Here is a 21,489-nt window from a genome sequence, read left to right on the forward strand (position 1 = left end):
TCTACCATTGGAATTCCAAAAGACATGCATATCTGGTTGACATCCCCTGGATGGAGATTCCACTGCTGATGTAGGGGATTCCCCAAGGGAGAGTAAATCCACACCTAAATTCAGCACCCCTGTTACATGCTCTCAGTGACTCAAGGTGCACACTGCCCCACATGATCAATTAGCCTCCTCAGAATGGAGAGAAACAACTTCAGCACTAGGAAATCAGCCAGGAGGTCCAAGCAGTTTATGTGGATTGAGTGGAGGTGGGGTTCCCACATCCCGTCCAATTCTCTGCCCTCATGAGTTGTACCCCAACCCATGAGGGATGCATCCTCCATCTTTACTACTTTTCTGGTGAAAACAGTGCCCATCTGGACCCCTTAAGACAGAACCAACGAGTGCCTCTAAGGTTCTAGTGCTATTGTGCAATCTGTTGAGATAATGGAAATGTTTGATATACTGTACTCAGACACGGAGATGAGACAGAAAGTTGAAATAAATGTTTTGACAATATTGGAGCGACTTCTTTATTGAGTTTAAAATATTAAACTCAATAAAGAGATTGTGTGGGGATTGGAACAATCTTTACTGTGTTTATTTAGAAACCTGAAGCCGCCAGATGTTCCAAAAGCAGTTGGCCACGTTTCGAGATCCCATCTCAAATTAGAGCCTAGCAGCCAGTCCCCTCTGTCAGGGGCTTTGGTCGTTTCAGAGAAGTTTGTAATGTAAGGAAAAGAGACAAACTTTTCTCTTCAAAATGAGTGGAAGTAAGTTTAAAGTGTTTTACATTCTGAATGTGTACTTTCTCATGTGCTAGTTTAGAGCCCTTAAGTCTAAGATCAGGCAGGGGCCACCCACCTTCTTTGGAAATAGACAATATCTCGTCTTATTTCCACAGTGGCTTTGCTTGACAGGAGCGTTCCCTATGAGGACATGCACTGACACCCCCCCCCCCCACACACACACACTCGCTTTAATTTGAATGGTTTCTTAGTAACGCAGAGGTGTGGCTGCGAATTGCGGTTTGTATCCCCTGTCTATTGTTGCCTGTACCCAATTTGATACAGCGCACTTCTCTCCACACTCCACACTGTGCAGCCGCTCACTCTGTCAGTGGTTCAGTGAGCAACAGTTTACGGCTCTGTGCTGAGAGAGAGCCTATGTGCCCCATCGCCCAAAGAGGGTGGCGCGGCGTGGTATTATAGGTTTCGGTCTGTTCTTGAGTTAATCTCGTTGGTCTGGTTCAGGCGGAGAAGAGATTTCCTTCTGCAGCTCAGCATGGTGTGCAGGGAAAGTTGAGGTATTGTTGAGAGTGCCTGCCGTTGTGGCGACAGACTTGCAGACCACCTCTGTCAGTGATGACTGAAACTGCTCATACTTGGACGGAAGGCTTGGTCCTGTTGAAGAGATCTTCTGGCTAGGGCGCTGATGGGTAGCAGCCAGCCGTTCCACAAGTGTGCGAGCCCAATCCCCTTCGTGTCAACAGTGTCTAGAACCGATCCACCGTGAACCGGTTTCTTGGAGGATGGGGTACGGGGTAATCCAGGTGTGGATGGACTCCTCCAGGCCTTCTGGGAGAACTGGAGGGAAATGCCTATCTGCTCGTTTAGCCGTGGGCAGTCTCTTTCCCTCACACCGGGATATTGTGGTGTCTGCTATTACACTGGGCCAAGGGGTCTCAGGCTTGCACACGTCTTACAAATCCACACTGAAGGTGGTGGGGATGCTGCCTCGGCCACCTCTCCAAAGCTACATTCCTTACCTACGCTTGACAGTCTGGCCCGAGGGAATAAAATAATTGTTGTCTCCATCAGACAGGCTGCCAGCTAGAAGAGATCTAAAACATGCAGGGCAAGGGGGGCGCCCAGGAGCAGGGTTGAGAAACACTGTTTTCGATGCTTCAGCCCTTTACCTTGATGATAGCTTTGCACAATGTTTGCATTCTCTCAACCAGCTTCATGAGGTAGTCACCTGGAATGCATTTCAATCAACAGGTGTGCTTCCTTCAGACTCAATTTGTGGAATTTCTTTTATGTTGTGTTGTGTTGTGTTGTGACAAGGTTGGCTTGGTATACAGAAGACCGTCATTATGTTCTCTATATCTATACTGTAGTAGTCCATATTATGTCAAGAACAGCTCAAATAAGCAAAGAGAAATGACAGTAATTACTTTAAGACATGAAGGTCAGTTAATCTGGAAAATTTCCAGAACTTTGAACATTTCTTCAAGTGCAGTTGCAAAAACCATCAAGCGCTATGATTAAACAGACTCTCATGAGGACCGCCACAGGAAAGGAAGACCCAGAGTTACCTCTGCTGCAGAGGATGAGTTCATTTGAATAACCAGCCTCAGAAATCGGCAATTAACTACACTACAGATTGCGGCCCAAATAAATGTTTCACAGAATTTGAATTCAAGGCTTACTCGACCAGCATGGCCTTTCAAAAGGACAGTAACCCAAAACACACCTCCAGGCTGTGTAAGGCCTATTTGACCAAGACTGTTGGTTAAGCATTTCAGGCGGGGCGGGATTGTGGACCAGGCAAATGGGGCCTGGGTCCAGGGGCCTCTGACCATTAGTGGCCTTGGGCTACATGCACCTGATGCCCCCAGGGGTCCAATACACTAGGGACAATCTACTGTGGAAAAAAAAAGTGGATAGACCGAAAGTGCTTGAATACATGGACCCTTTAGCCCATCAAGTGCCCCCTGACTACCAGGGCTCCACCAGAACCCATACCAGGACCCCTAGGCTCCGCCTCAATCCATACCAGCCCCCCCCCCCCCCCCCCCCCCCCCATATATACACCACCATTCAAAAGTTTGGGGTCCTTGTTTTCAAAAGGAAAGCAAAAAATATTGTCCATTAAAATAACATCAGATTGATACAGTGTACAGTGTAGAGAGTGTTATTGTTGTAAATGACTATTGTAGCTGGAAACAGCTGACTTTTTATGGTATATCTACATAGGTGTACAGAGGCCCATTATCAACAACTATCACAACCACCATTGTGTTCCAATGGCACGTAATGTTCGCTAAACCCGGTTTATCATTATAAAAGGTTAATTGATCATTAGAAAACCTTTTTCCAACTATGTTAGCACAGCTGCAAACTGTTGTTCTGTTTAAAGAAGCAGGAGTGGTAGGCCCTGGTGCACAACTGAGCAAGATGCAAATACATTAGAGTGTCTAGCTTGAGAATAAGACGCCTCACAGGTCCTCAACTGGCAGCTTAATTAAATAGTATGTGCAAAACACCAGTCTCAACTTCAATAGTGAAGAGGAGACTCTGGGATGCAAGCAATGTTTTATATTTTTCACTTGATATTAACTTGACATAAAAGCACATTATATAATTTTCCCAACATTTAGGCTTTAACAAAGCTTCAGATTATTATGATTTGAAATAATTACTACCTTTCCTAACACCAAGAAAATTGTGCAGACATTATGCTGAAACATTTTTGCAATGTTTCCTTAATTAACGTGAAAATCTAAGAGAAGATGAAAACGAGAGGGCTTTGTGTGTGCGAACATTGCATGATTTTGTGGGTGGAGGCATCTTCCAAATACACTTGTGCCCAGGGGCCTCATACAATGTAGATCTGTGCTTGATTGCAGGTGACTACCTCATGAAGCTGACTGAAAGAATGCGAAGTTGTCATCATGGCAGAGGGTGGCTGAATTGAAGAATCTAATATAAGAAATGTATTTTGATTGGCTTAAAAAAAATGTAGGTCACTACATGATTCCTTTTGTGGCTTCTTTTCTATTTTTATGTCTTCACTATTATTCTATAATGTGTAAAATAGTAAAGTTTAACAAAGATTCTTGAATGCGTAGGGTTTCCAAACTTTTGCCTGGCACTGTATGTTTTTTGTTGTAGCACAATATTACTATTGTAATACAATATTATTATAAGTTGTTGGATGCCAATGAATAGGCAACTGAGCAAAAAGAAGCAGGGTAGATCATTGGTTAGGGGCCAAGGGAACATTGGTTGCTAGATTAATGGCAGCTGTTCTGTCAGTATATGCTAAATGTCAGGTCCTCATTGCAACCAACATTTTACGATAATTCCTCCCTCTGGTGGAACATATTAACAGAACATTTTAGAAGGGAAAACTATAGCAAGTAATATATTTGAAAATAATTCTGTGCAGCGGAAAATGAATTGTCTATTAGTCTGTATCAAATATGGACATTTATTATCAAAATTGTATTCTCTAACTCCAGGCTAAACCTAACCAAGTTTAAATATTTTAATATTATTAAATTAAATGTTAATTAAGTTATGATACTTTATTTAGAGTTGCATTTGGTTCATGGTTAAGCTGGTATAACAAAGATTATCCTAAGCAGAGTTTAATCAGCCTAAGCAGAGTTTAATCAGTTTTACTTGTAATATGTTAAATTACTACATTTTTCTTTGTTATATCGACATTTTGTGTGTAAAAAATTTAACAATTTGACTACACAGTTTTCAATATCCAATTTGTGATTAAGGCCTTGCTTCAGCAACTCTCCATGGACTCTGGATAGACAATGTTGAGATGTATGTGTCTTGCGAAGCACAACTGATTCCATTCTGTTTCTTATCACCTGCTCAGGTATCTAGGATGTCTACCCCAGAATCCTTATGTGCCGGAAGGAGCACACTCAGGCCTACAACTTTGAGTGCACAGGTGCACAAACTGCTGGCTGGCTAATTGCACTGCCCTATGCCAGGCTGATCCTTGAGAGGAATCTGAACCATGGTCTTGCAATAAAATGTTCTTTAACTATGAATCAGTGACAACCACTGTGGGCCCATTTATGGGCCCTTTGTTGTTATTTCAGTTGATTTCAGCTCAAAGCTCAGTGTAATCTCCCATTACCAGTGTGTTAGAAAATCCAGCAGTATCATGCAGATAATATGCAGGGTCATCGTTGCAGTCTTGTAATGGTCAAACAGTTTTCCTAATTACAAAGAACACCTTTTGGAAACACTCAAAACAAAGTGCCATTTCACTTTCTTTTGTTTTAATTGTGATTATCTTACCTTTGTTTTACCAGGCAGGCCAATTAAGAACAAATCATTTTTTACAATAACTGCCTCTGTGGGGCCAAATGCAAAAGGTCTCCCATGGGACAGAGGGCAGGGATTAAAAGAAAGTGCTAAACAAAACAGACGGCATAGAAATAAATAATACTCGAAAGTGCTGAACATTTAAACAAGTATTTTTAACAATACATTATTAAATCCGAATTATTTTTCTACTCAATATTATCAAATGTTCCGTTTTGTTGGCTATGGGTCTATACATCAATTGTGTTTTAGCCACATTTCCAATATGTCCACTTTCACCTGCTGTTGAAATTAGGAATTATGTTTGTTCTGGACATTATTATTTTCTCCATGTATACCCCCAGCTTTACTTTCAGATAAAACATGTGTCAAACAAATATTACTTTGTTGATTAGGGCCCTGTAAACTCGTCTGTTAAGTGATAATTTCCCATCCAATGAAACAAATCTCAGACAACTTGCATTTCTTTAATATAAACATCTAATAGAATCGTCAGATCATTATCAAAGAGCTATTTACTCCTATGCAATAATTTTAATTAGGTTATAGTCTCTATTTAACCCATCATGGCCTCTTTGATGCACTGTGTTTTTAGTGTTAAAGCCTCAGATGCGCGGGGGTAATAATAAACACTGGACCTTTTGAATTAATGAAAAACGTTGCCTATCCAGACCAACACTCTTTGCATCTTTCCCCCACCACTCTTTTTGCCGTATAAATCCAGTTAATTGAAGGAGTCTCTCACTACCACACATGAAGGGGGCTAAATTAGCATCCCTTTCTGCCGATTGGAATAGCCGGGGCAGAAGCGCATGCTTTGATGTGAGGAGAGCGCCTAAGTAGGCGGCAGGCCCCAGAAAATGAGCTGATGGCTCCGCTATTAGGCTCAAATGCAGATGCGTCCATGTGTTGCAAAAAGCTTAATTTTTTAATTGATCACCTTCCGCGCGGCCTATTCTCTTCAACACTTTCATTTTTTACATTTTCCCAGTAAATCCGCGTTACGTTTTGAAAACGAATGAATTTCTTTTGAAAGAGCGGAAGTGCTGAATATCCTATTTGCATGAGCGTGGATAAAACTTCCAAAATAATGGAGAGATGCCTCCTGTAGCACATTTAAAAGACCGAATACATTCAATAATTTTGGCCAGTGTCAGTGTGTGTAAATATGTGTAATAAGTGCATGTTGATATATAATCCGAAATGTTAGGCTACTTGCTATGGGCTGCTGTTGGTAGACAACCCATAGGGATAATACACAACATCTAGCGCCAAAGTTTAAAAAACAAAACGTAGAAAACAATGAAGCCGGGTCCACTGCGTCCTCACTTGGAGCCTGGCCAACTGGCATTTAGGGCAAATGCCAGATGGGCTAGTCGAGTTTTAGTTAATGTGCCTGTGTTTGTTTTAAATCATTATGATTCGTATATGAATCTGGCCAAACTCATTATAAACAAAATTATAAAGGGTGAATTTGGGTCCACCACCCGGGGGTGGAGAATTTATTATATACTCTTACCATCCCTGGGACTGTTTCGACTCACCCTTAAACATTGTGTCCTTACGAAAACGAGTGGACGGTGTGGGGAAATACAATGACAAAACGTCCATGTATTTCATTTTCATTTTAAGAATGGCCCTGTTGATCATATGATCATATTCAGAGAAGATTAAACATTTGTTTCACCAACACTTGAATATCGTTTTCAACGTTAAGCTAAAACAAATTCCTAACATTAATATTGTGATTAAAATAAGCACGATAGGCCTATGTGTTAATAACATCTGTGTAGTAGGCCTATTGTACATTGAAATGGTACCAAATAGTTTTCTGTCCATGTTTAATGGGAAATTAATTGATAGATAATTGGCACAAGTATAAATAAGGTTTATCCAAATTATATATATTTTTTCATTGCATTGTTTCAAGAGCTGAATGAATGTCTACGCTATGGTAGGAAGCTGAATTTCCCCAGGTATCTGTCCATATTTCCAGAACATTTTCGGTTACGGAACCTTAATACATTTTAATTAAAATATGTGAACAAATCAGTTCACTTAAGTGTAAAATTATATTTCATCTTATATAGCCTACTATTTTTCTATATGTCTATCAATTACTTTTGGTTAACATTTTAGATTAGCATTCTACCACGGAGATGCAAAGCCCAACGATGAGTTTATTTAATAACACCAAACAATAACAAAATAGTATGTTCCAATTCAGACTCGCACTAAACACATTGTTTTGGTGATCTGGAATGACGAACCATTTTCCGACGGTGCTTTCACAACAAAAAGGTCAGACAATCGTAGTTCAAGATAATTCTGTAATTTCTAGTTGTCTTGAACCCGGCACGAATACTCTGCTTGAGACAGTGCAGCATGTGTGCCTCATTAGCCTTTTTTGCATGTGACATCTTTCCACTTTTTTTCTACGCCAGTGACTGGCTCAGCAGACTAACCAAGAACCACGCACGTGGAACGATGTTGCACTGCGTCATGACCCTACGATGTATATTTATATTTTTACCGCTACCACCGCACGCCCTTAAATGAGCAACCTAATCTGGCAGCCTTTGATTCACATCTTCCAAACATGTTATTAGAACGATATTTAATAATGGCAAAATTATTATTGAAGTAGGCTACAAAATAGGTGGTAGAACCACAGTGATCATAAATAATAATTGGCTATCATCTATTTTCTGAAGTCAAGTTGCCTAATTATCAGTAGTATTCCGAGCAACATTTAAATTAAATTAAAATATATATCCGCAAATCGTTAAATACCCAGTGTCCTATATCCTAAATATGTAAAAATTCTATATCATAAAAACTTTTAATGAACTACTATACTAAAGTAATAACTGGTATTAGACTGAAAATGCTACTGCAACCACTTAGCCAAATAAAAATAATCACGGATTATACACGACAAATGTATAGTTTAAACAATTAGGCTAGTTCTGGTTATCATGCAGGTTTTAATAGTAAATCATGTACATTTCAAAAAGGCATATCCTGCAACATATTTCATATTACCTGAACGAAAATGCAAAAAAAGGTAGAAATTTCATTCTGAAATGAAGAGTAATTTTGTTGATAAGGGTAGGAATATAGAAATGTATTTTTCTCCGAAAATAATTAACTGGTGGCTATAAACATCCAAAATAATACACTTTATTAACATGATGTCTGGGTTTTGTTTGATTTCTGTTAAATAATAATAATAATAATGAACATTGCTTCCGATTATATTTTGTATGCACAGTTGTTTGACATTTATGCATTTTACAGTAACGGAAAACACATATAGACATAGCCTAAAAGGAATGTGTAGTGACCCATACACGCTTGAATAAATACTACCTTTCATTATTGTTAATGATTTTTTACAAAAACAATATATAATTTAATATGGAAAAGTCAAAATCCAATATGTACATTTACAGTTGTTTGTGGCTATTTGTTTTTAAAACACATTGCCACTTGCACTATAGTGAATGTTCTGGTGAGCAAATGTCATCCTCGATATCAACATCGTCCTCATTTTCCTCTAAAATGTATGAGTCCGGGTCGATTCCATTGTTAACATCTGTGTTTTTTTCGTTGAGTTCACTCTCACTCGAGTTTTCCATGGATCTATCTAAGTCATTCGGATTTTTCTGGTCGTCTTGTGTTTTCCTCAGTTGCTTTTTATGCTTCATCCGTCTGTTTTGAAACCATGTTTTAACCTGTGTGACAAAGGTGGAATATTTTTTTTAAAACTTTTTTTGCATTACAATGACTACCCGAAAGGCTGATGTGGTGTGATATTCGTTGCCTTACCTGGGTTTCCGAGAGACTTAACGCGGTTGCCAACTCTACTCGCTCTGGGGTGGACAGGTACCGTTGTATCTCAAATCTCTTTTCCAGTCCAGATAGTTGGGAATCCGAGAAGACCGTTCTTGCCTTTCTGCGTCTGCAATGCTTGCCCGGTAACTCCGGATGATGCTGAAATAACGCTGGCATTTGCATCCCTGTGAAAATAAAGAATGCAAAAATGTTTACAATATAAGTTAAAATGTAAAACTCTGTAGGCCTATGGACAACGAAGACATTTGGTCCCAATTCAGAGTGTTTAACCCGATGCTATTTCTTCACACTAGAATGTTATGATAGGCCTGTTATAATTAACAAAAATACAGTTATACGGAACTGGCCTATTCTTTGGTTCGGTTCTAATTCAGTAAGATATTTTCGAGATTTATTTTTCCCCCCAGCCTTTCCAATTTGCAATTCACCTGGTTAAATAACCATGAATAAAATGAATAATAAACACGTTTTGCATTCACTTTTACGTGACAATACGAAATCAAATGTATCTTTTACAAAACGCTGGAGACAGTTCAGTCGTTTTCTCAGACTAATAACTAAAATTGAAATATCACATGCCCAAACATTTTGAAATAACAACCTATTCAAAATTAAATAATGATAGGCTTAAATACATTGCCATTGTTTTAACTCTCAAGACAATGTCATGTAGCTTGCATTACTTACCAGACGTAAAGAAATATTGGTGATGGTCGGGCTTGTGTATAGGATGATGCGGGTGATGCGCAAGTATCGGAGTGGGCATCAGTGGGTATCCATATTCTAGGAGAGGCATCCGGGACGCCAGAGAGCTTGAGAACGGCGAGTGGAAGACCTCTCTCAAGGGCTTGGGCTTGTGTAATAAAATATCTTCGATGAAGAACGACGTTGACCTTTGTGCTGGCAACTGAGGCACGGGGGACGTGTAGTTCAGATTCATCTTTTATCTTAAAACACCTTCAAAATGGAGTTCGTGCGGTGTTGATGCTATGCGCACCCTTATAAACCAGAGAAGGGTGTACAATTCTTGCCTCGATCTCCTCAGTCTCGGACACTAGAATTATCGTCGGTGTGGCAGCAGTGAGCGGTGCCAGGTGGATTAGGCTACTATGTATTCAGTGGGAGGTAAATTACTATTTATCCAACGGGAGCCACTGTAGAAAATTGTGAAATTGATTTGTAATCAGCCAATAGCAAGACGGTGGGCGGAGCATGGAATTAGTTGTGTTCGGATTAATCTTGGTGACAACAGAGAGGGAGGGTCGCTCGCCGAGGTGCTGAAACAGCCTTGCAACAGGAGTTCTGCAGTCGTTCCCACGCCTCAGTCAAATTTCCTTTCATTTGCCTCTGTTCCTCCAGAATGAGAATATAAACTATATAGCTTCATATCCCACTCATTTAGACAATTCTATATATTATCACCTGTGTACCTAATTACAGCCTATTAAGAACATCCACAGTTTACAAAAAAGGAAACAACTGGAAACCAATGATTTGGAGGTGAATTATGGAACATCTCACTTTTTGTTCCTCCAGAAGTTCATTATTTCTCAATGACTCGTAAACTCTTTAGAACTGTTTAGAGAAACTACGTTTTGTTATAGACTAATCCCTTGTAGGCTAGTCAGTTTTTATCTATCCTTTCTGAGTTTATGACTTTGGACGGATCTCTGAAGCGGGAGATAATGTGTCTATTTGCTAATTCCTCCCTAAATTTGCTGTAATTGTAGGTATTACAATCTGGGGGAGTACAAGTGGTGCTCCTGCGCCATTTAGGCGACAGAAGACTTAATTTGTTGATATCGTGTTGTCATCACATTTCCAATCTCGCTGGCTAATGTGAAAGTGTCTTAATGCAAGCAGAATTCTCGCTGCAATGCTATTAGGCAATTAGGGGAGATGTTAGAGCGGAATTTGTAGTCCTTGGGCACGAGGACAGGATTTCCATTTGATCAGGTAGGCAGAACAAATTAATTACAGAATTCAATTACTCACGAAATTGCATTAGCCTACTGCACCAAATTTTAAACATGTCCTCCAATATGCATGAGCTTGTATAAGGATTATGAATGCGCGCCTTGCAAAATGACTACAAATATAATTTAGCACGAGTTTAATGAACTTGGAAAATGTGGCAGTTTAAGACAATGTTATTGTTTATTTTTTCTGACCGCAGATATAGCTAGAATTGAATAGCAATCACACAACTGCTCAATTAAATAATTCAAATTAGAGTAAACAGACAAATGAAGTGATATGAATATGACTGGATGTTGAGGCCATAGCTCACTTTAAACACTAATAAAAAGGTATTGCAGATAATAACTATATATATATGTGTATATAATGTGTATATTTAATATAATTAACTATAATTAAATAATTAAATGTACCTATATAAATATATATGGAAATTATATTGATGAGAAGTGCAAAGCATATTAGCTGTTGTATAATAGTAGCCTAAAAGTCAAAGTATTTCCTGATAAGTCCGAGGTGGACGTGCTCTTTCTTAATACTTTTTTGGGACATCAGGGTAACTAGTTTCTTTTAGATCAAAATTATGAAGTAAATGAACTAATGGTGATGAAATCGTCTTTGCAAGAATAGTCAATAGGATCCGTTCCGTTCTTAAGGTGGGTTAAGCGGCTTTTAACGGTCATTTCATCAAGTAAAATGTGGTGCCTGGGAGCCAGTGCGTCACTCCTAAGTGGCGTATTTCGTTCGATAAGAGGTTTGCAGCATTGCATTTGGTAATATGTCGGTTAGCTTCAAAGACACTGCCATTCTTAGCAGCGTTAGGCTACTATATTTATTGATCTGCTAACAAGACAAATCAAAGTAAATCAAGTGGGAATAAGCTGTTTTTTTTTTTTAGATCCGACACGTTGTGTTTGCCTTTCAACATCTTGTTGGTCAAAACATTGGACTTCATCAATTAATCGAAGTCAAATTGAACACTAAAATGTAAAATATTACTGAACAATAATGTGATATATTGATGTAATAACCTTGTACCAGCGTATCACATGACCCTTGGCAATGTGTTATATTTGAGGCCTACGTTTTATCTCTGTTAAAACTAGCTTGTTAGAAGCTGTTCTAGAAAATGGCTTTTAATACCGATGTAAAGGAGACAGAATGCAAGTATCCGAAACATCATATGTTAGCAGCTAAGGGCTTGGATCACTTAAATAAATCTGTATTAGTTTGTCTGTATGGTGGTGTTAAATGTTTATGAAAGCTGAATGCAGGTTTTTTATATCAGGTTTAGTGTTGCGTTTTACCCAACTGGAATTGAATTGTAGATATGTCTTCTGTCACTGTTGAGGCAATTGTTTGTAAGAATAGAATCTGTTCTGTAACACTTCAAAATTACTGAGACTATGGATAATCATGAACAAATTGTGAATAATCATGAGTAGATTGCAATGCTAAACAGAAAATCCTCCAAAATACTTATATATCTAAATACATATACAAAATCCCCTTTCATTTGTAATAGTGAGAGATATTCATGTTGCCTCTGGAATTTTCTCAAAGTGAGCATGAAAATATATGGGACCTGTAATAAACTTTTAATGATTTAATATCCATTTAGATCAGTCATCTAGAGAGGTGGTAGGCAAACTAAGGCCCGTGGGCCAAATCCGGCCCATGAGGCAATTCCTTCTGGCCCTGTAGGTAATAAAATAGTTTTGGGGGGAAGTAAAACAAAACTCACTAGCCCACACATCTGAATAGAAATTATTTTAAAATGATGATGCACCTACTGCATGAAGGTTTTAATTATTGCCCTTTCCTGGCTTGCAAATCATTTCTGATTAACAAATTACAAAAATATATTTGTGGCACTCCATTATATTTCAAAATCTGGACGTGGCCCCCAAGCCAAAAAGTTTGCCCTCCCCTGATCTCAGGATTCACATAATTCATACATCAAATAAATGGAATTCTGGATCAAATAGCTCAAATTTAAAACTACTGTTTTAAAATATTTTTAGGTAATTTGTAAAGTCAGGTTAGCTTAATCTATTATTAAACTTTGGATAAAGATCTGATTACATTTAGATGAAATTTATGCTGAAAAGGTTAAATGATTCACAAAATGCATCCACTGTAGCATATCACAACATGTAATGTAAAATGTAGTACTTTTTTTTTTTCTTTGGAAATATAAAAGAACAAGCATTTAGTAATACCAAAGGAGACACATTTATTCCCAATGTCCTTTATTCAGAAAATTAAAAAGTCTATAATCCATGTTCCAAAAGTTAGTAGTGGGTCGTTCCATCTTGACTCTCAAATTCATGGAACCATCAACAAGTGGCTCTCAATATAATAATATATTGATTATCATTTCTGAAGTCTTCTAGTGAGAGTTTGAGTTTCTGGGGCATTCGTGCATCCGATAGGCACACATATAGAATATACCTGAAAAAAAGACAAAGACATCAGGTACTCATGCACACTCACACACACACACACACACACACACACACATATGCACGTGCATGCACACACACATGCACATATGCACACACACACACACACTGTGCCTAGATTAGATTAAATTATGATAGTAAAATTTTCAATTAACTTAAAGCTGTACATTTTCAGAATTTCATACAGTAGTTGCACATTTTGTTCTGAGTTACTTGCCTGGCTAAGTTACGGTTAAATAAAAAACATAATGTTCCTTTATAATACCCCAGTCCATTTTCACAGAGCGTCTCAGAGTATAAAATGCTGATTTAGGATCAAGTATTCTTTTATTCATTAGGATTATTTTTCATCCAGTGATTATCAGAAACTTTTGAACAACCTTTTATCATTTTTATCCCCCAATTTCATCATATCAAAATGGTATCAATGGTCCCGTCTCATTTCAATAATCCCTCAGGCTTTTTCCTACACTTGCTCTCCAACCAGGAAGACACGGGTCAACGTGTGAGAGCACACTCCCCCACCTGATGACCTTAGTTAGCATTGCACTTGCCTGAGTCACTTGAGGGAGTCAAAAGAGCACAATGAATCAAACAGATCTGCCCATCAAGAAACCCTGTTCTCAAGCCTATGCTAACCCATTTGTATTACCGACAGGGCTTCCCTGTCACTAGTAATCTAGCGGCAATGTCATGCTGCTCAGCTTGTGAGTGCCTCTGTTTTGAACAACTTCATAAATAATCTAAACTTAATGGCCATGTACACTAACCTTCCACTGGCACAGCCAGAGGAGGAGTGGCCTCCATTTGGCTGCCTTTCCATTAAAAAAAAAGATTGCAGCCACTTACTCTGTTTTTTTTAGGTTGGGTATCGCTATAAGCACTTTGTCGCAACAATTGATATAAAAAAGGGCATTACCTTAAAAAAGTACACTTGATTGACCAATCTTAGATCAGCAATGCTTTGCTCTGAGACACTTTCTGAATACCAGCCAAGGATTGACAATGGAGTATTAAATCAATATTTGCTAAATAATGTGTTCAAATTGCATTGTTATGTTGGTAGAGGGACCTGTATTGTCTTGGTTTTACCTGAAAAGAAGGTTAGCACCACTGACACCCAGCCGATGATGTAGGACCAGGAAAACCTCCAGTTGCCATAGCGTTTACCATAGTAATTAATTGTCACACCAGTGTACACTGCCATTGCTAGCAACACGAAAAAGCCTGTAGAAAAAGAAAAGATCCAACTACTAACTGCAAGATAACAATTTAACGCATCCATGTTTTTTCTTTGTCTGACCATTTTGTTTCTAAAAATGTCAACATGGAAATCTTTTAAACTATGACGTATGTATAAAATCTGGTCTCATAGACATGGTATGGTATACATACATATGATATGTTGCATTTAGTACACCAACTTGGGGCAGGGATGAATCCATTTACAAACACTGCATGGTACTAATGTTGTAGACTCTGTCTCCAATGGTTATAAATTCAAATCCAAGTACAGAAAAGCACTCCCTGAATGCCAAAGTTTAACTGATAGTTGTTCCAGGCTAATATGTGCTGTGGGCAATAGCCTGGATGGGAAAAAGGTAAATTTTACCTTAACCATTAAGAATGAATATTTACATTTAAAAAAGTGTAATATTATATATATATATATATATATATATATATATATATATATATATATATATATATACTGTGTATATAGAGTTGGGGAATCACGGATTACAGGTAACAAGTAACTGTAATCAGTTAAACTACCAACTAAAATATTGTAATCGGATTACAAACACTTGTGAAAGAAATTGTGATTACGTCATGGATTATTTCAATTGAAAAAATGCTTGATTGCATTGCTTGATTTTTTTATTAAATGTTTTAAAAACATCGTTATTTGAACCAAAACAACAGTTGAGCGCCTCAGTTGTGTGTGATCATCATGCACGCAAAGGTGGGTGCGCATAACTAGACTAGTGACCGATTAAGCACTAGTTAAATTTTCTACAATAATATAGGCCTATCTATGATAATATTAGCCGACCTATATAAAATGTGATTTAGTTATCTATATCGATGCATCTTTCTCAAAACAATGATAAGCGATACCACTACCTGTTGTTACATCAGGTAAGTTTCAAGGTTTATCAAATGCGTCGAATGCCTCAGACAGGAATTGTTTAGAATTGTTTACAAGATAAGACAACTATTTGTTAGATTGCTGGTACATGGCGCTGCCTTCAAGATAAAACATTATATGGAATGTATCACGATATATGAGGAGAAAAGGTGTTGGAAAGCACTCTGCCAAAGGATGATGAAATGCATTTGATGCAGCCACCTCAACTCCATACAGGTAGGCCATGTGTTTCTGTTTGCTATGCATCGCCTCTCAGGAAATTGCGTTCATTGGTTCTCATTGACTGCTGACGACATTGAAATTAAGCTAAGAGTGCAGGTGTATGATCACAGTTTATTTCTTTCATTTGTGTTTTGAAAATTCTTTGCTGGTGGCCCTAATAATCACTGGTAACGTTTGGGTAAAACTTATTTACATGCAGTGTTCCAGATTGCAAATGTGCATTTGCGTTCCTGGACTTTCTACAATGTTTTGACAATGTTGGTGGTTGTGGAGCAAAACAGCAGACTACTGCAGATTTAGTGTACGGGCGAAAAGCTACAGATATCTTGATTTTTATATACAAAAATGTCAATACCCTTTTCGAGAAATTGCCATTTATGTTTCAATAATGTTTTGAAGCAATTAAAAACAGGGATAAAACACAATGGGCTAACACATCCTTAGATTTTCGGTTATGTCCAAATAAAAAGTCGGATTCTGGAAGATCGAGGGTTACTGGATTAATTGCAATGACTGAATATCTGACATACATTTGGCATGTCATGTGGAGATGTAGCCCAATCATATTCAAGTAGAAACCAATGGTTTAGAAACCCTTTCCAAAGGCACTGTACATAAACCATAAGGTAAAACGCAAATTCCTTTTTTGGCCAGCTGTGTAAACTCTAACATTGATTGAACCCCCAAAAGGTGTTATTAGGATATTCCTAATTGTTTTCTAATACCTCTTAATATGAATGTAATCTAAAAGTAATTCAAAGTTATCTGATTAAGTTACTAAGTTTGAGTAATCAAAAAGTTACGTTACTGATTACAAATGTGGACAGGTAATTTGTAACTCTAATGGATTACATTTAACCTACCCAACCCTGTGTGTGTATGTGTATTTATATATATATGCTAATACAACTTTTACAATCTCTGCAAATATGGGCCCAAAACGTGGTTACTTAAGACATATCTCTATATATTCCTCAATTTTTGCTGCATCTGGTATAGAAGTGAATGCTATATGCTACTTCCAATTTGTAGCCTAAACTGCTAGCATACGCTATAATGAGTGATAGAAGGCCCCTGAATGATGCAGAGATAAATTCACTGCCTCATCAATGGGAGACCTGGTTGAAATCCATCTCTCGGTTTATCCCAGGCATCTGATGGTGGGTGGTGCAACTGCCCAGCACTGCCCGGGTTGGGATGTGTGTAAAAAAATGTGTCTTGACTTGCCTCATCACTATCTAGAAACACCTTGTGACAGCTAAGGCTCCTGTGAGTTCAATCAAGGTAGAAGAGTGAATTTCTTCCGACGTGGAAGGATTCCATTGTAGACTGCCTGGTTTAGCGAGCAATGTGATGAGTACTACAACATTTTAGGATGTGCTTCAGAAGACACATATCTCAACATCAACAGTCCCAAGTCCACTGGAAGTTAAACAATGAAGCAGGGTCTTAATTACGAATTACGAAAATTCTGGAGAATAATCAGGGTAAAAGTTAATAAAAATGGGTGGTACTAGTCAAAGTTAGTTTTAGCTGTATTGCAGTTGATGCATCTGCTTCCATTAACATATAATAGGGATGGATTTAACATCCATACCAAGCATCATGCTCCAATATTTTCCTTGGGATAGTATGAAATACCAAATACACAAGCACACAATATACTGAATGTAGGCAAATTTAGCTCAGTGAGAATAAGAAGAAAAATCCAAGCCAACAATTTTGCCCCTTTTTTCAGTTTCAGCCTATGCTTCTCGAAAGGTCTGTGCACAGCCCTGATGACGTCCCATGAAATATTTGTTTATTAGTTCTGTTTCGAAAACAATATGGTTTTAAAAATACCATTGGACTGATTACATGAATTAGAAGTTGTGTTCCACATCCAACAAAATAAGGATGTAGCTACATGAAGACACTAATGTTTAAGGACTACACCTTGTAATTTAGTGGACTGCCACCTCCTTCAGATCTCACTAGAAATCAGACCCTGGCTACAACCCTGCAACAAAATACTACATAGATGTATCAAATAAGGATACCTCGTATACCGTCCGAGAGTTACCACAGTTGATATGTAAATGAAACCAAAGAGTATGTTAAATGTGTCAGATGGGTAAATGGGTAAACCCAACTTACATGAAATGAAGAACAATATGCCTGCAGCAAAGGTTTTGTCAAACCTGTCGAAGGACGAGTAATGGATAAAAGCCATGATGCCGATGATGATCCCAATGAAACAGGCCAGGAGGGAGAGGATCATGAGCGCTCGGGTGGCGTCCAAGTGGGCTACACAGGGTCAAACGTTAACAGGGGTGTAAGGACAACAGAGGTTGTCCATGGCCTTTTCTGGCCGGACAAACTACCAATATTGATGACAGATTTTGACTGCTTGGCAAATAAGAAGCCTTGATTGGCATCTTATGACTAGGATAGTACATATTTCATGCAAAAATTGCCCATTTGTTATGAACAGTTATGACATGTTGATTGATGTGACAGTGTTAATAGCAGCAGTGGTGCACTGGCCCTAGTCCTCACCAATGCTGTCATTGTGTGTGAAGCACTTCCCGGGCATGCAGTACCGCCACAGGCCCTGATGCATGTAGTTGTTAGAGTGCCGGTACTGCATCCAATAATCGGTTGCCGTGGAAACAATCAGGAGGATGTTCCCCACGCCTGCACAGAACAGCCCTCCGCCCATGAAGCTGTACATCCTGCACCTGCAGACCAGTACACAAGCACGGACACACACACACACACACACACAAAATAAAGAGCACAAGGTCACTTAGCATACGGGGGTCAGCCACAGCCCCCTCTCAACAGGCACACACTTCAGTGAGAGAGGCCCTAAGTGTCGGTAATTGCATTGTAATGAACACATCATTTCCACTGGATTGAGCTGAGGGGTCGCAGGCATGTGTCTACTCTGAGGTCCACTTTGTTCTCTGGGAGATCAGTGGGAAAGATGAGTCCTCATAGCCACCTTTTATATTATAAAGCTTCACTCGGGGCATCTGCCCAGGGTATCTTTGATATTTGATACATGTATTGTCACTTGTTCCACCTAAAAACAATTTATTTTAACCAAACCCTTCTCATTCTAATTTCCACATTTATTTCAACTTGACTACTTGTATGTGACACATATTTGGTAAAATCATGAATGTATTTGTAATAACCATTTGATGTGGTTAAATGCGTTGTTTATTTTTATAGCACCTTTTGATCTTAACCCTAAATATGTTTTGAATATTAATTTGCAATAATATTTTCTGTAGAACTGACCCAAATGCATATTTTTTTTTGTTAATCTTTCAGAGCCAGTGTTAAGTGCCAATTGGTGCCATTGTATCTGAATAAGTAAGTCATAATATTTAGATTTTTAAGAAAGAACATTAACATAAACATTTGCCGTAAACATTCATAAATCACAGATACATTTTACACTGGCCAGAAGAGGGCAACCTAGTTGTTTTTGGTATCAGCTATACAGATTAAATCTGCAATACCCCATTTAAATCAACTAAATTGTTGGTTACAATTTGGTGGTGTATTTTACAAGGACAACTGATTCCATAGTTTAGACATTTGATCAGTATTTCTCACATTGGTTTAATAACCAACATTTTCCCAACACATTATTTTATCGCTTTTACCAGTGCAGAAGATGGCATTTTATTAACACAAGTTGGTAATATTAATCTTGAAATTTTATATACTCATTAACCTGACCATATGTAGACTATTAATTCATTTCAGTATTTAGTAACCCTACATTTGTCTGTCAAACAACTACAGAGACACAAACGCATTATATTATTTCCAATGAGCTTACCTTAATTGACCCGTTTTAAGAAGACCAAGTGACTCTGTATTAAAGTTGGGTTGCCTGACAAAATACAACAAGGCCCCTATAATGCCAAGACAGGCAGATTTCCAGCTGGCTAATAGTGATAGAGTTAGAGTCGGTGAATAGAGAAACAGGATAGAACAAACAGAGAGAACAGACAAAGGGGCAGGCGGAGAGCTAACCAATCAGCAGGGACTAGTTTTATCATTTGGGAATCTGCTGAAAAAACACAAATGTCAAAAGCTGTCAGGTTGAAGTAATACTGATGACTGGATGTTTTTGATTGAAAGTGGAGGACTGAAGCGGCTATAGTAGATAACAGGCCAGGCGTTAAATCAGAGGTTCACCCGCAACCAGCCTTGTTATTTTATTTTTCAAAAAATGAATGTTCAGACATTTATAGTTCTACTTAAATTATTTTAATACATTTCAACCATAGACATTAGCTTTAAATGTTTGTGAGAAATTCAGTGTGTGTTATATGACGTGAAGGTTGACAAATCTGAATACTACAGACGTTTTTGTTTATGAAGTTGGTCAGAACTACATTTCATTAACAGTGCAGTTGTCTGTTCTTAAACCAAAACTTGAAACCTTATATTAGTTAAACGCCACCTTAAAAAGCAATGACTGCAACCAGAAATGTCCTGTAGTTATTGAGCAATCACTCATTACACTATGAAGAAATGTTGGCATTCTCCATCGTGAAGAATGGTTTTAACTCTGCGACATTCATGGATTTCCAAGCATGAATTTTCAGGTTGTAACAACATCTCAGTGGGGTTTCAGTCTGAACTGATGTTATTCCAAAATTGTACATGTCAACCTTTCTGATAGTAGACTTGCTTGTGTGCAGTGAGTCATTGTGTTACTACTTGACCTAGTTGCGCTTTAGCTTCCGCTCACAGACGTGTAGAATGACATGAATCCCATTTATTCCCATTGTCTTTCTGACGGTGGAGTCAGGAACACTGACCTTAGAGGTAAGAGCATCCCTGTATGTTATAATAGACTTCCTTGTAACATCCTTAATGTTTTTACTCCTTCCGCTTGGAGATAATTTTGAGGGACTGCCACTTCTAGGAAGATTCACTACTGTCCCAAATCTACTCTATTAGGAAAATATGTCGGATTGTGCTGTGGTGAAGCCCCAAAGCCTTAGACATGGCTTTGTAGCCCCTTCCAGACTGATATGCATAAACAACTGTTTTCCAGACCTTTTCAGGAATCTATTTTGATAGTGGCGTGATGTGGCTTTAGAAACTGTATGCTTCAGTCTGATGGCATGGGCCAAAGTTGAGCTGACCCAGTTCATGCATGATTCTTTACCAGTGTAATCAAACACCTGGCCGAAATATTCTAGCCTGACTAAGACTGTTTTGGACCTGCTGATGTCAAACATATTGTCAAGTTTGATGTTGTTGGATGACTGCTTATGAATACAATGCTTACAGTTTCATTCCGACATACAGTATCAACAAACCTACTGAATTGTCCAATACAGTCAATATGGGCAATTTGTAATTTTTGTTTGGCATAGTGGCTGCCAAGCTTCTTGCTAGGAATACGAACCTGTCTACAGCGTCAGACTTCAGAGGGGCCCTGTGGCATGTGACAATGTTAGCAACTATGCTGAAAGTTGTGAGACCCCTCTTTTCCCACTGTGTTTACAAGTTCTGCGAAAACATGAAACATGACTACACATAATTAAGGAACACAATTCCAACATTAATGTCGTGGTGCAGAGGCCCCCTAGTCTGGATCAGTGCCAGGCCAACACCCAGTGAGAACCATATGCCCCCTAAATGCAGCTCAGCAGCTTCCCCAAAAGGAGGTATAATTGGGCCAAATCAGGCACAAACTGGACTACAGCCCTTAATGCCGAGCTAGCCCAGT

The 21,489-nt window shown here is 38.5% G+C and overlaps 2 protein-coding genes across 2 annotated transcripts; both read right to left on the reverse strand.

Annotated features, from left to right (window-relative positions):
• Nucleotides 1-8,071: 8,071 nt before the first annotated feature.
• On the reverse strand, nucleotides 8,072-10,005 carry bsx (brain-specific homeobox). Its single transcript, XM_010902044.3, has 3 exons — nucleotides 9,609-10,005; nucleotides 8,895-9,085; nucleotides 8,072-8,800 (listed from the first exon to the last, which is right to left on the reverse strand). Exons 1-3 carry the CDS (start codon nucleotides 9,859-9,861, stop codon nucleotides 8,561-8,563), a joined length of 684 nt encoding a protein of 227 aa, XP_010900346.2. The 5' UTR covers nucleotides 9,862-10,005; the 3' UTR covers nucleotides 8,072-8,560.
• A 3,149-nt stretch (nucleotides 10,006-13,154) lies between these two features.
• lim2.1 (lens intrinsic membrane protein 2.1) lies at nucleotides 13,155-19,709 on the reverse strand. Its single transcript, XM_010902043.1, has 5 exons — nucleotides 19,579-19,709; nucleotides 18,279-18,460; nucleotides 17,877-18,026; nucleotides 14,459-14,593; nucleotides 13,155-13,355 (listed from the first exon to the last, which is right to left on the reverse strand). Exons 2-5 carry the CDS (start codon nucleotides 18,451-18,453, stop codon nucleotides 13,294-13,296), a joined length of 522 nt encoding a protein of 173 aa, XP_010900345.1. The 5' UTR covers nucleotides 18,454-18,460; nucleotides 19,579-19,709; the 3' UTR covers nucleotides 13,155-13,293.
• Between the last annotated feature and the right edge of the window lie 1,780 nt (nucleotides 19,710-21,489).

The sequence above is a fragment of the Esox lucius genome, chromosome 7, assembly GCF_011004845.1.
Source record: "Esox lucius isolate fEsoLuc1 chromosome 7, fEsoLuc1.pri, whole genome shotgun sequence".
NCBI classification, from domain to species: Eukaryota; Metazoa; Chordata; class Actinopteri; order Esociformes; family Esocidae; genus Esox; species Esox lucius.